The sequence below is a fragment of the Mytilus trossulus genome, chromosome 7, assembly GCF_036588685.1.
Source record: "Mytilus trossulus isolate FHL-02 chromosome 7, PNRI_Mtr1.1.1.hap1, whole genome shotgun sequence".
Classification (NCBI taxonomy): domain Eukaryota; kingdom Metazoa; phylum Mollusca; class Bivalvia; order Mytilida; family Mytilidae; genus Mytilus; species Mytilus trossulus.
This window is the reverse complement of record NC_086379.1, coordinates 69,591,137-69,607,716: the sequence shown is the minus strand read 5'-3', so window position 1 is coordinate 69,607,716 and position 16,580 is coordinate 69,591,137. Positions and strand designations below refer to the sequence as shown.

At 31.4% G+C, this 16,580-nt stretch overlaps 1 protein-coding gene across 2 annotated transcripts in view; it reads right to left on the bottom strand.

Moving 5' to 3' along the window:
• LOC134725696 (guanylate cyclase 32E-like) overlaps positions 1-16,580 on the bottom strand; it is a 74,173-nt gene that overhangs the window by 19,264 nt on the left and 38,329 nt on the right. For both annotated transcript variants that reach the window (XM_063589721.1, XM_063589722.1), the window contains exons 3-6: positions 9,054-9,393; positions 6,330-6,479; positions 4,341-4,516; positions 2,819-2,960 (exon numbers count right to left, since the gene is read on the bottom strand). In XM_063589721.1, the coding sequence (XP_063445791.1) occupies positions 2,819-2,960; positions 4,341-4,516; positions 6,330-6,479; positions 9,054-9,393 (808 nt within the window). The remainder of the gene's footprint in view (positions 1-2,818; positions 2,961-4,340; positions 4,517-6,329; positions 6,480-9,053; positions 9,394-16,580) is intronic.

Sequence of the window (16,580 nt, the reverse complement as noted above, 5' to 3'; positions counted from 1 at the left end):
CATGTAGAAAAATATATACTGACTATATATAGACTGGTGGGCTTTAAACTTTTACTGACTATATATAGACTGGTGGGCTTTAAACTTTTACTGACTATATATAGACTGGTGGGCTTTAAACTTTTACTGACTATATATAGACTGGTGGGCTTTAAACTTTTACTGACTATATATAGACTGGTGGGCTTTAAACTTTTACTGACTATATATAGACTGGTGGGCTTTAAACTTTTACTGACTATATATAGACTGGTGGGCTTTAAACTTTTACTGACTATATATAGACTGGTGGGCTTTAAACTTTTACTGACTATATATAGACTGGTGGGCTTTAAACTTTTACTGACTATATATAGACTGGTGGGCTTTAAACTTTTACTGACTATATATAGACTGGTGGGCTTTAACCTTTTACTGACTATATATAGACTGGTGGGCTTTAAACTTTTACTGACTATATATAGACTGGTGGGCTTTAACCTTTTACTGACTATATATAGACTGGTGGGCTTTAAACTTTTACTGACTATATATAGACTGGTGGGCTTTAAACTTTTACTGACTATATATAGACTGGTGGGCTTTAAACTTTTACTGACTATATATAGACTGGTGGGCTTTAAACTTTTACTGACTATATATAGACTGGTGGGCTTTAAACTTTTACTGACTATATATAGACTGGTGGGCTTTAAACTTTTACTGACTATATATAGACTGGTGGGCTTTAACCTTTTACTGACTATATATAGACTGGTGGGCTTTAAACTTTTACTGACTATATATAGACTGGTGGGCTTTAAACTTTTACTGACTATATATAGACTGGTGGGCTTTAAACTTTTACTGACTATATATAGACTGGTGGGCTTTAAACTTTTACTGACTATATATAGACTGGTGGGATTTAAACTTTTACTGACTATATATAGACTGGTGGGCTTTAAACTTTTTAACATACGACCTTTCTTTTTGCATTTGGTGCATAAGAACATTTTGAAGTTCCAAATAAGTTGTTTAAATTTACATGTAATATAAAAAAAGAAGATGTGGTATGATTGCCAATGAGAAAACTATCCACAAAAGACCAAAATGACAAACATTAACAATTATAGGTCACCGTACGGCCTTCAACAATGAGCAAAGCCCATACCGCATATAGTCGGCTATAAAAGGCCCCGATAAGACAATGTAAAACAATTCAAGCGAGAAAACTAACGGCCTTATTTATGTAAAAAAATGAACGAAAAACACATATGTACCACATAAACAAACGACAACCACTGAATTACATGCTCCTGACTTGGGACAGGCACATAAGTAAGCACACATGTCAAGGTTGGGCGGTAAATACCACCCCCGGTATTTACCAGTGGTATTTACCGGTATTTACCGCCCCGGACAATACTCCCCAAGTGGTCAATACTGGCAAATACTGGTCAATTAAAATTGTCTTGGTTGTTTCTACTAATAATTGAAGTAAAATCTTGATAAAAAGTCAAATATGATGTGTCAGCTTATAAAATTAATGAATTTGATATGTTTTATACATCTATAACACTTATTCTTACTGTCACTGATTTAAAAATTTAGTTTTTTATGAATTATAATATAACATACTTAAGATATATATATATATATATATAAAATGACTGAATAAATAGTCAACGATAAATCTTACGGGGCGATGGATCATATAAACATGATGCAGTACACTACATAATATAATATATAACAAGTCTAAAAGAATACAACATTTGTCAACACCTTTGGGAATTTAGAGTTGTGCCAGTTCACATCGTAAATAACTTTTTTTTATTTTTGGCATATTTTTGTAGTCTTTGCGGTGTGTTTGAAAATTTTAAAATTGTTCCAGCGTTCGCTTAAATTGTATAAATCAAGATTTTGATAGAGTCTTAATTTGAATTGACATGATTCATTTTTCATCGTGCAATTACCGAAGAAGGATATCTGTTATCCGAAATATCTAACATATTGTTCGTTTAATTTTGTTTTTGGTGATGTTGTATTCTTTTAGACTTGTTATATATAAAAATATATATATATACAAATTTATATTTTATTTCAACATGTTTAAATAAATGAATTTTTATTCAAAATGTATGATTTTACAGGAAATTAAAACTAAAGGTAAATAAAACTACAGGTAAATGAAGTTACATGGGTCTTTTTACCTATAACCTGGCATTGCTAGGTGTGAAACTTTAATTACTAAAACAACAGCCTCCAATAAAAGTTGACACTACATGGGTTGAAAGTAATAAAATTGATATTTGAAGACTCCCCTAAACAATAAATTATTTCCTGTCTATAGCTATTTAACTGTGAGATAAAAAACCTTCTTCATGTTTGAAATGAAAATTTGAAGTAGGGACAAAAAGTTTTTATCCTTTAACTATAATATTGTGTTCACATTAATCAATATAGATTCCTGTTTGAATTTACAATAGAATTAAAAATGAAAGCATTAAAAATGATTTAAACACCTTCTATATAAATTAATTATTAATTGTAATTATAATTGACCAAGTAGATAGAGGTTTCTATATTAATGACCACTCAAAATTTCAATCGACCAGTATTTGCCGGTATTTCCCAGTATTTGCCAGTATTTCCCGGTAAATACCGGTATTTACCACTGGCATGGTCAATACTAGTATTGACCGCTTTTTTGCCAACCTTCACACATGTAAGTAGATATAAGAAGATGTGGCATGAACGCCAATGAGACAACTCTCCATCCAGATAACAATATGTAAAAAGTAAACCATTATAGTTGGGATTTTATTTCTCTTACTTTTATAGGTTCGGTCTCTCATTAACGCGACTACTGCACTGCCGTTTGTGATCGATCCATTAAGTCTGAGGACCTCTTCTATAGCATCTATATATATCCTAACTGCGTCATAAAGATAGGCAGCATATATTGGTACCTGTTGCTGTGAAATTAAAGCATCAAGAATCAATAATAAGGTTAAAACTGATATATTTCTGTTAGGACATATACTTGTTCATACCCAATATAATTTCAATGTAAACAAATTATATATGATATAATGAATAGTTTAAGTTTATTAATCAATCCTTAATTTTCTGTTTCAACTGTATAGTATTATATATATTAAAAAAAACGTAATAAACCATTCCTTAATTGATAAAATACCATACACGTTTTGTGACCTAAAGCGATGACAATGACATTACAAAAGAAATTCAATCCTCGCTATAACTCAATTCAAGTCTTACTGTTCCTAACCGTGTCCCGAATAAGAATCTTCACCACTGATGATATGACGTCGTATGTTAATGCTTTTGTTATCGGGAAAGGGAATTATTTAAAGCTTGATGTATTTTAATGACCTATGTAATCAAATAACAAAAATATCGAGCTCAAAGGTAATTCAAAACGTAAAGTCCATTACCAAATGTTAAAATTAAAAGCTCAAACACATGAAAGGTATGCTGCAAGAAACCACCATCACACACAACTGTCATATTTCTGACTTGGTACGGACATTTCCTTATGCAGAACAATGTGAATAAAACCTGGGTTTATAGCTAGCTTAGTAAACCTCTCACTTGTATGACAGTTGTAAAAAAATCATCATAGTGACAATATTGCAAACAAAAAACCAAACAGACATCCCAGACATAATAGACAAACAAATCAAAAATAGGGATACAGAAGTGCCAAAATCTTAATCACTACAAAAGCAAACAAATACAATTACAAAGAAAATCAAAACGAGGTATTGACAAAGTATTCCATACGCAAAAATAAAAGAATACAAACATTTTCCAAAGCGCATAAAACAATGACGGGATGTAAAATTACCGAGCCACGCCAAAGCGATATTACCGAAAATGAAGTGAACAGTATAGTATGTTAACATTAACATGTAAATTTCAATGAGTTTTCTTTGTTGTTTGGTTGCTGTCTCATTATCTTACACCCCATCTCTTCGTATTGACTTTCCATAGTAAGAGCCTTGAAATGAACCCACATGAAAAGATAAAACTGTTTATTAATCGTGATTATATAAAATTGGCTGAACGTTTTTCCTTATTGTGCAGCACTGAAACAAAATAAAAAAAAGACTCTTTAGTTACACAGATATAATAAGCATAATGCGCATCACGTTTGATAAATACACTTTAAAACCTTGTTGCGTCTGATGTTCTATTTTCACGGTTGGCAGTGAATTCTGAATAAAATGTTACCAGTCCTTTAAGTTAGCTTGACTATATATATATACAAAGTTATGGTATATGTATATGATGCACTGCGGATTTTCTCATTATACACTGCAAAGTGTTACCTCGGTATTTAGAATTGCTGGAAATACAGGTAGATTAATTGGACTTTTCGTGTTTCGCTTTCTAACATCATCAAGGAATTTCCCCCACTCAGGACTGTTGGCAGCTCTTGGTGCAAGTAACATCAAAGGGTGAAATGCCTTTATGTGTCGTTCTTTAAGTTCCGTTTCATACGGTTCTGTAAGTAATTTAAAGTTAAACATATTAAAAAAAATCATCGTGCAATAGCGTTGTGTTATTTTTTACAATTTTTTTTTTTTTAATAAATTTACTATTTCAACAGGACTCTCGATTGTTTATTAATATTCAATATTAGACGTGAATACGTCAATCTCGTTTAGTTGTGACATAAAAGTAAACCCGGTTATTGCTAAACGTCATGCTACTTATTTTTACTAGTTTTATTTCCTTGAAGTATATAATGTTGCTCGTCGTTTAGTATTCATTCTCCTTTTGTAACTTATGATAGGATTAAACATGCATGTGTATGACCGTTCATCATGTACACTCTCCTAATCAGATACAGTAGTATAACAATAAAATATAATAACAATCGGTAATAAATAAATTTGGTGGTTTTAGTTTCTTCTGATTGGTTAAAACTATTAGTTTTATTTTCAATGTTGTCAATTTTGATGGCGACACGCCCACTCTGACGTTGTGTATTCATACACTAACATGTGTGTACGTTGTTATTGTTAACATAAATAAAATGAACAAGTTCTTAGAGCCTTATTTTTGCCAGAAATTTATTTATAATGAATGGCAATAAAATTGAGAATGGAAATGGGGAATGTGTCAAAGAGACAACAACCCGACCAAATAAAAAAACAACCGCAGAAGGTCACCAACAGGTCTTCAATGTAGCGAGAAATTCCCGCACCCGGAGGCGTCCTTCAGCTGGCCCCTAAACAAATATATACTAGTTCAGTGATAATAAACGCCATACTAATTTCCAAATTGTACACAAGAAACTAAAATAAAATTATACAAGACTAACAAAGGCCAGAGGCTCCTGACTTGGGACAGGCGCAAAAATGCGGCGGGATTAAACATGTTTGTGAGATCTCAACCCCTCCCCTATACTTCTAACCAATGTAGAAAAGTAAACGCATAACAATACGCACATTAAAATTCAGTTCTAGAGAAGTCCGAGTTTATTGAACCATAAAACTAATTTTGGACTCTTCACATTTTACATAATCCACTTCGCGGATTATTCAATGTGAAGAGTCAAAAATTAGTTTTTGGTTCAATAAAATCAAAATAAATTATTGCCATTCATTAAATAATCAGGTAGAAAATGCTTGACTCATCAGATCAGTAACAAACGCATACACCTCCCTTAACAAAAATAAAGACAACTCAAGGTACATGTAACACGTTGAAAATATTAAAAGCTTCATAGAGCTGGTTCGAAGAAATCTCTAAATAGTAAACACATTATGCTTCCTTAGACAATATTAAAAGAGTCACTATCAACGTAGCATAAAAACTATAACTGATTTGGGGATACTATTATTTTTTTGGGGGATCTTTTTTCGACAGAGACTCAATTTGGTGTCTTTGTGATACAACGAACAATCGTATTTATTATATATTATATGTTCCTTATCTGCATCGATAGTATCGTCAATTCTAGACGATCCGGTACATACGTTTGCTGTTTGGTTCTTTTTTTTTATATACTTGACAACGTTAAATCAGACTTGTGAACACTGGATACTAGTGCTGAAAATCTGGTTTGATTATTTTAGTCTTAATGCATGATAGTAATTTATATCTGACTACATGTAAAGAATCGATAGTGCATCTTAAATACTTCTCAAACACCGCATGACATTGAAAGGTATCGCTCGTGCGTAAAATATGCCACGAAAACTGCACATATATGTTTTTGACAATAAAATATATGTCACTTATACATGTAATAGAAATTATGTTACTGATATTGTAAGTTCTCATTGGTATATCAAAATTGTAATACATACGCCTGAGGAAATATTTATTGTCGCTGCCTGGGAAGTAAGGCTTCTGGTCGGCTGAAATTACCACATATTCTCCAGTACTCGTTTCCGGTTTGGCATGCATGGCCCTCACAAAATCAATCAAGGCATGATAATCTCCCAGAAAAACGTAGACTGAAATGAAATCAATAGATTAAGTCTACTAAATGGTTTTTGTTATTTCCTTTTCTATTGTTTAAGTAATTAATTATTATTCTCTGACATGCAAACTATCGTTTGATACAAGGATTTATATTTCATCTTAGGATCATTGCGTTGACAAAGATAGCTGCTTAATGATTTATATGGGTAATTTCAAACAAAATAAGTAGGGCAGCAATATGTTATCAATAAATTTATATTGAATTGGCAAAATTTATTTGAAAGAAAAAAAGTAGGTAGATATTGTACTATAGAAAAACAGTCGAGATATGAAATAAGCCTACCCTAAGAATGTTTAAAAGGTGTTTCCAATCTTATAATTTTGAATTACTCTGTGTGTTTTATGACTTATTTATTATCAGTCTCAGTGTTCCCCTGTTAATAAATCTGGTTACTAAATAACCAATCTTGAAATTAGTTGGTCCTATTTATTAAATTTTGCCTGTGTGAATTGGGAGAAAAATATCTCGACACGTACTTTGACTTATAAAAGGTAAATTTTAAGAATAAAACCTTCTTGTTCAATTTCTCATAATAGTCATCGATTCCAACCATCCAATACATGGCGTTTTAAACACAATTGAAAGCTCACCACACCACATTTTATCGCGAGGTTAAACAAAGAACCCTAAGTTATTTTGGGGTGAAGCTGTAAGTTTCTTTCATCACGAATACTTATTTTTCAATCAACGTCGGGGACGATTTATAAGACCTATGTAACTACATGATTATATTTTTTTCATTTTTCATTCACAATAATTTCCAACTATTTGTTTTTATGATATTCATTTTCCTACGTGATAAAACTATGGAAAAATATATATAACAAAAGAAGACGTGGTATGATTGCCAATGAGAGAACTGTCCACAAGAGACCAAAATGACACAGACATTAACAATTATAGGTCACCGTACGGCCTTAAACAATGTGCGAAGCCCATACGACATAGTCAGCTATAAAAGGCCTCGATAAGACAATGTAAAACAATTCAAAAGAGAAAACTAACGCCTTATTTATATAAAAAAAAATGAACGATTTTTTAAAGTTTTTTTAAGTTTATCACGTAACAGTGCAGAATGGTCGTCCCTTTAGTATAGTCCTTAAACGAGCTCAAAGTTACGTATCTTGATGGAATGAATAATCACTTTGAGTTTATTAGAAAATCTTCAGCCTTACTGCACAATTAAGTTTCCAATATTACTATTAAGTTACGTTGGTATTTTACAAGACAATGACCTTTTGAGGAAATGTTGTAAACATAAATTAATTAATTGCATGGATAAGGATGGTAACTATTTTGATGAAACTCTAAAAGCTACCAATAAGACACAAAATACGATTCTTAAGAATACTGAAAAATGTATCACATAACAAAGTCTATTTGTCTTCCAGCCCCCTACCCATCTCCCCCCTCAAAATCGCCCTTCACTCTTACATAATTGTGAATTTATATATATCTAAATGATTTGAACATAAACCCCAGTTAACAAATTAATTTTAGTGTCGAGCTCACATACCCCATGCCAAAACATATTTCAAGTGGTCAACTACTATGAACTATGGCAATGTAATATATATTGGGTTTTAATCTCCATGGAAGCTTGAAAGAACCATATGCTTTGCTCATTGTTGAAGGCCGTACGGTAACCTATAGTTGTTAATGTTTGTGTCATTTTGGTCTTTTGTGGATAGTTGTCTCATTGGCAATCATACCATATCTTCTTTTTACATATTGTTCAAGTCCACAACCAACTTTCGCAGAAAAAAATATCTAGCAAAAGGCGGAACAGAACGACAATGGGCAAGGCTATATTGATATTTCATTATGTTTTTTACTTTCTCAAAATCTGTAGTTTGAATAATCACTATAATCATCTGTATATTACATGCAAGATATTTGTTTCACATTCTTCATTTCTTTGTGTCGGCCTTTAGTTCATCAGTTACTCGTATTTTTTAGTAGTATTGTTTTGACATTTAGATACACGTACCAGTTAACATAATGTACTCCAAATCAACCTTAGAAAATATTCTATTCCCAATACTGTTTAATTAGATGCCATTGAAAAAGATTTACAATTGAATGTCTTGAATCTAGCACGTTTATTGAATCAAAACATTATCTCTAGTAAATAAAAAAACTATCTCTACTGGGTAAATTAAAGCCAATGTTTCACTAATCGTTGCTGATAATAAGTTTATGTTTCCAATTTTCGAGCTTTGTTTATTACAAAGTGCTTAAAGACAAAGGAAATATCGCCTTTATTGTAACGTTTCCGTATAATAGTTCATTCTCCTTCATAAACAAAGTCATAAAATCTATACTAATTTAATGCAAATATTTCCTTCGATAAGTGATATTCGTAATCACAAAACAAATGCATTATGCTTAAAAAACATCTTATTGTGTTTCAGATTATATGACTTTTTATCCTGAGTTATATTCTATACGTTGAAGCTTTTACCATCGTGAAGAGACATTAGGAACTTGTTATGATGTTTAATTGTATAATGGACGAGTTTGTCATGATCAATTAAGCACTTACTTCTGGTATGTTGGAAGGTTTTGTCAAGCAGTCTTCTCATTTTAGAATTATTTTCATTAGTTTGTTTTCCATGAACCATTACACTGTAAGGTTCCTTGAAAGATTCAATCTGGGTTATTGCGATTCCTCTTTCTCTAGCCAAGATGGAAAGACTATCAGCAGTCTTATTCCACACCGGAGATGACCCAACTATCATTGTTATAATTTTCCATTTATAATGCTGAATAAGCGATATGATAGACTTGGATACTTTAGATGTAGACGGTTGAATCCGAACAAATGTTCGTCTAGCTCTATCATGATAAATATCCGGTTCTGTTGTTGAAGAGTCGTGACACCTCTGTAATAAATCATTCAAATAAACAATATAATTGTCCAACAGATGGGGATTTACTGCAAATTAGGGTTAAAATATAAAAGATATTGGTTTTAATATATAATTAAAGATAAAATATCATCTAAGACTAGTTTTTATTGATAAGCTCTATATTGAACGAATAACCTATAGAACATAGAAGTACGTTGTTACATGAACATTGCTTAAAATTGAGATTATACGTTTTCACAGAAACAAGAATGAAATATAACTTTAAAGAATAAACATAGAGGCTAGAGGTATAGGGGGAGGGTTGAGATCTCATAAACATGCTTAACCCCGCCGCATTTTGCGTCTGTCCCAAGTCAGGATCCTCTGGCCTTTGTTAGTCTTGTATTTTTTTTATTTTAGTTTCTTGCGTACAATTTGGAAATTAGTATGGCGTTCATTATCACTGAACTAGTATATATTTGTTTAGGGGCCAGCTGAAGGACGCCTTCGGATGCGGGAATTTCTCGCTACATTGAAGACCTGTTAGTGACCTTCTGCTTTTGTTTTTTCTATGGTCGGGTTGTTGTCTCTTTGACACATTCTCCATTTCCATTCTCAATTTTACACCTTACATTCCATCAAATGTATCGACAACCATATTAAAATCGAGAAAGTTTTTGTATATTTGGAATTTTTAACTTTTTGTTTGAACCCATTGACAATGAAATGTTGTTATATTTGATCATATTTATATTGCGTCTGACTCTCTCTCTTACTTGATTGTGCAAGTTACACAGTACGATCCACTCCTTCGTTACTATTCTTATTGAATAGTGATCATTCTTTAAACACATTTGATTTGAATGATGAAATATCACTTTTTTTTTTCTTTTTATCAAAACCTATAAATTAACTTGAAATAGATCTTTTACAGTGTAGATAACGATATAGATCATTTATAAAAGTAACAAATTATCTAAATACTGATAACTTTGACAATTAGATATAGCAAATAACTTATTATTACCCGGATAATCTCTCATCCCTATCAAAGATTTTATTTTTAGGTAGCTGTCTTCAATAAGATAGATTTTTACCTTTCTGAAATCAGGTCAAGGTGGTTACCTACATTGTATATCAGATTCACGCATGTATTCAATGACTTGCTATCAGTAATGAAAGTTTGTCTAAAGTTTATATTACATAAAATTTACACTTTAACCCTCTTTTAATGTTTTCCAGTGTGTAAAAAATTGTACAAACATATATGAAGTTAAAACACAGGGAAACACAACACTATCGATGAGTTATGCTTCCAACAAACAAAACAACTAAAAGTACATGTGTAGACCGTGATCAAACTCATCAATTGAAACCCAAGCAATGCTTTCAATCCTAACAAATATAATTCTTATAGAATATGATTTTTCAAGAGAGAAAGTAAGAACCTCTAACTTCCTAGATTATTCCGAGCAAAGCTATCAACGCCAACAAATATAACTCTTATAGTATTTTATTTCAAGAAAGTAGGCAAGAATCCGAAACTTTATAGATGCTTCCGAGCATCACTTTCAATGCTAACAAATAGAACTCCTATGGGATAAATGTTTCAAGAAGGCAAGAATAGTAAGACTTCCTAGATGCATTAGAATCGTATAACATTTTAATTACATCAGCTTAGAAAGTATATTATCAATAATCAATTTAAAGCTTGTAATTCCCGAACATTAAATTTTGTATCAAATTGGTCTTTCTTTAGTATTAAATTTCTCAAAGGGTAAGCAATCAATATATTGCTCAAGATTTAATTGCTTTTTAAGAGATTCCTACGCATTTCATCATAAAATGCAAATAAATGAACGATTGCTGATCTTTTCAATATTTTAATTGATAAAGACATATTGGTACATCGTAGGTTTTGTAAGCGTAAGTGAATTTGCTAATAAATGTGGTTTTCAATTCCCATTACCAATTAAGGACAACTGATGAGTTCAAATACGTGGGTTTTCTGAGAGAAAAAATACATTGTCTAAAATATATACCATTATGCAAACGCATTTTCTGATTATCTAATTATTTGCAATATTGTTTAATAGAACTTATATATTGATTGATTTATTCAGTTTCAGTCCATGTTCAAGTAGATTTCAAAATATTTTTGTGCTATACATGTACAAAATGTAGCTAAAACAGTTTTACATGCTATTATCTCTCTTCTTCGTAACTTCTTATTTCTATAACATAATGCAGGTGCTTTTTGTTAGTCTATATTCGAGTGTTACTTTTAATTTTCAATTTGTGTGGTTTTTTTTTTTTGGTTTTATTTTGTTGAATCACTAAGAAGAAATCCTGGCTTGAGATACTTCAAACTACTACATTTAAACATAAGAGCACCACTATTTTTTTGGGCGGGACCCTTATAGGTCAGTCATATACTAAAAAAAAATTATGGTGGGTTTTGTATGCCGTTGTTTTTCCTTTTTTTTTTGTAAGGCGTTGTCACTTTGTTTGACTGTCCTATGTTATCTTTTGCCGCTCTTTTACATACAAACGTTTTATCAAATGAATAGGAGATGCAAAGATCAATTTAGCAAGAATGAAATATTTAGAGGTTTTTAATGTAATATGAGTTGAACTCTTGATAAAAACAAACATAATAGAAGCTTGAGTTTGTAAAGGATTATGTTCAGTAAGACCTCTTTTTGGCCCCAAAATTTATCAGTTTTACAAAATTGTCATAATGCAAACTTAAGCTTTTAGCTATTTATTGGAAAGTACAATATTTCTGCTACATGAATATGGGCTGTTTTTGACAATATGATGCACATATATCGGGTACTAGCATCATTAAGACTAGTATATATGTGTTTAGGGGCCAGCTGAAGGACACCTCCGGGTGCGGGAATTTCTCGCTACATTGAAGACCTAATGGTGACCTTCTGCTGTTGTTTTTTTATTTGGTCGGGTTGTTGTCTCTTTGACACATTCCCCATTTCCATTCTCAATTTTATGCTAAAAAAAGTAAAATCACAAATATACCGAACTCAGAGGAAAACCAACTCGGAAAGTCCATAACCATACGGCTACATCAAATAACAAAACGCATCAAAAACGAATTGACAAGAACTGTCATATTCGTGACTCGGTACAGGCATTTTCAAATGTAGAAAATGTTGGACTATTGTTCTGATATCTTCACAATTCTAGCATATATGCGTTTAAATTGGACGGTTTTCGGCGTAAATAGAAGTGGTCGCATTCGTGTTCATTCTTAATATTTCAATGAAAGTTGTATTTGATGATAATACATAATATATAAAGATTGAGCGTGAAAACGGATGCGGCCAGTTCCATTTTTGACAAAACTATCTGAAAGTGACATATTATGGCATATTTGATAGATTTGTCATATTTAAGCTTGAAGATGAGCGTCTGAAATGACTAAATCAGTTCAATTCTTTCACATTAATTGAAACGACTGAAGTAGACTCTTTTAAAAGTGCTTAAAAAGTGTACAAAATCTTTTATCAAATGAACCTGAAATTTGAGGCCAAATGGGCCCTACCGGACCTACTCCTTATAGCATATTTACATTGATGATATTATCCCTTCAAGGCGGAATTTCAAATGTTCTGTTCGTAGAACAAATGCTTTCAGTGCTGTTGTTTACCAGGTTGCCATAAACGTTATGTCTGTTTTTATAGGAATAATGGAAATTGATTAAAATAAATCTTCTATTCAATAATGCTGCTATCGTCGTAGTCTTAAATCCGCAAAAAACTATTACAAGCTAGAATTTATTTTAAATCAACGGAATTAGCATTTATAAACGTCTTTGTCGGATGAAGAAAATCTAAATATTACAATGTCAACACAATTTAATTCAATGTTCTACAAACAGTCACATCTCCACATGTCAATGTATCAATGCAGCAAAGGTACAATGGTGGTAATAATATGATATCATGACTTGTTATCAGATCTCGTATTAATTCTAACATTGACAGCTTGTCGAACTATTCAAGATGAATTGTTAATAAAAGTCTAGCTTTGCTTCCATGAAGATGCCGATGATAAAATACAATGATAAAATACTGGCTGAATCGGTATTTAAAAAAAAAAAATGAAGGGTAACATTTTACGTATAATGTACATTTCTGAATACAGTTAAACTAGTATGTCTGGTCAGCAAGTTATTTCGAAATTATACTGTTCATATACCAATGGCAAGAAGTACAACTACTGAATAATGAATTGACAAAAGTTAAAACATGTTATTAAACTTAAAATTGTAAACAGCAGCATATACAAACACCCTAATAATCTGTCTGTTTTAAACACTTCCCTCCGTAAGGGAATGCCTATACTGAACATTAGCCACGGATCGCCTCTGAAGGTTTAATTACTTCTTTATTAAAAGAAAGCACTCTGTTATCCCGAGAGTTAATATCATCCCATCAGAAGTCTCATTGCCGTAGACCCAACATTTCCCGTTACTCATGTCTAAAAACAGGATTTTATTTCAGAGAGCGTACTTTACAAAACATTGACTTCTCACATGCACTGTAAATGTATAACAAAATACAGTTTTTACAGGGTTAACTTATAGCTTCTATGTCTGGTCTGCAACTTATTCTACAAATCAGATACCAATAATAGTATACCGATGTTAAGTACTTCCTTTTATTGATGAATAGCAAATTGAATGTTTGAGCAGTCATGATGGGATAACAAAATCTTCGACATAACATCTTTTCATAAAATCTCAGATACTTAATATCAATCTAAGTAGTGCAAGCATTCTTCAAATATTAACTAAACACAGCTGTTACAGTAAGAAGACCTCGATATTGAAATGATTTCAGAAAGCTTTTCTTACATTTATCAGTATCCGTATTGGATAGCATTAAAGGGTTGTTCAACAAACTCATATTCCGCTTAAACCCGCTACAATTTTTAATTATAGCAGACCCCCCAAACAGATTACACAGGTATTTATAAAAAAAAACAAAAAACATATTTTTCTGTTAATTGAAAAAAATAACCTCAGAATTTTAAAGTTTTTAGTGATAATAACTTAAAGGTATTAAAAAATTTCAGGTCATGATCCAGGATTTAGAAAGATGAAACCATAGCATCGTTTAGAGTTAGAATTATATACATTAACCATATGTTTAATGTAGCTGTTATTGGTGCAAAATTAAGTACATCGAATTGTGGACACCAATTATTTCTGTTACACATTTAGGACAACCCTTACTTCCGTTCCAAATTTACATTTCTCTTTTCCAAGTTGAAACTAAACAATGTCAATTGGGAAATTAGAAATGTCAACCAAAAATAAATTAAGAAATGTCAATTTGAAACTAAAAAATGTCAAGTTGCAAACATAAATGTCAACATTAAATAGCGAATTGTCAGGTTGAACTAAAAAATGTCAAAATGTAAATGGAAGATTATTACAATGGGAGGTCCTTATCAGTTTTTTAACTATATATATATGGATTAGATTAGGTGAAAATAACTCACTAAATTGGTCTTCCTAGTATGCTTTTTCTTTTTTTCTATATTGTCGCACAATTTATTGTTCATTATATGGTTGACTTTCATTATAGATGTAGTCTTGTATTACATCCTATTTATATAACGAGACATTAACTTCTTGCACAACATAATAGCTATCATGCTTTAAAGATTAATTGTCAATCATGGCAACACCATGGTATAGGTCTGTCGCTGCATGTGATGAGATCAAAATATGCTGTCTATAATTCTGTAACATCAATTACATTGGGTCTATTTCTTTTGCAGTTTGTATTGTTTTCAGTTTTATATTTTGTTGTTCAAAGTTGATGGTTATATCCGTTATTTTGTTTTATTAGCCAGACAGTCTCCGACTCCATCAGTAATTACAAAGAACATATTGTTGAAAAGATGGGTAAATCATTCAAACGGTATAATTCTATGGAAGATTTCTTAAACAAAACAGGATATATAAAACACATTCATTTGAGCATGTATCGAAACGTGCTTACGGTGACCTATAGTTGTTAACTTCTATGTCATTCGGTCTTAGGAGAGTCGTCTTATTGGCAATCATACTATTTTTATAATTTACATATATAACTTAACACTTCCAATGGTCTGCAGAGATTACTTTGGATGACTTTATCTTACACGAAACGTATACAATTATTATTCATTTTGCTGATATATAATACATTAAGTTGAGCTCTTTCATGGAAAAAAAAAATTATTTAATACTTATCAACTAATTACACAATAGTACTGCGTTCAATCAATGACAAGTTTCAATAATCTGAATAAATAAATATATAAGAGAGGTTCATTTGACATATAAGTATGTAACCTTTTTTTTTTAAATATATTGTCGCAATATAAGTTAGTACATATGTAGATACCCATTTCAAAAATAATTAGATAAGGTACGAATTATGTATAAAAATATGAATAAATCAGATAGTTAATTAAACCTAGTCGAGTCTGAAAATGTTTTCCCGACCTTCGACAGTAATAGAGCAATATGTTTTTTCATCGGTATGCGCATCCGTTCGTCATAATGTCCCACTTCAGGTTAAAGATTTTGTTCACGGTATTCTTCGATGAATGTGAAACTTAGTTCACAGGTTCCCTATGATACGATATTTCAAATAGTTTATATTTCCATTAACAGCCAGACTTAGTGTAGTAGTACTCCGCTTTTCTACGATGTTATAACAGACCGTTCATTGACCTTTAATTGTCAACATCTTTGTCCTCTGCTCTGAACAGATAGTTGTCTAATTGGCAATCATATCACATGTCCTTATCTTAAGGCTAACCACTATGTTGGCAGAACCAGCCAAGTTAGTATTTAAAAAATAAATGGTTAAATATTAAATGTTTTTCTGTTATAAAAATTGAACGCTTTTCTCTGGTATTTTTTGTTTGTTTATTTGCCATGTTATGAAAACATTCAATATTTTTCTACAAACATCTATAATAATAATATTGTTAAGTGTGTTTATTCGGTCAATGAATCTGATGCATTTATCAAAATAAAGGTTCTATTAGTTTATGTCATATAAAATCTATTGGGATTTAACCCTCACAAATTAAATGCTTATTCATTTAAAAGTTTTTCTCGGAAGCCAGAAAAATGGGATATTGCTTAAAATTAGAAACAGCTGCATTGAAAACAAACCATCATGATTAGAAAT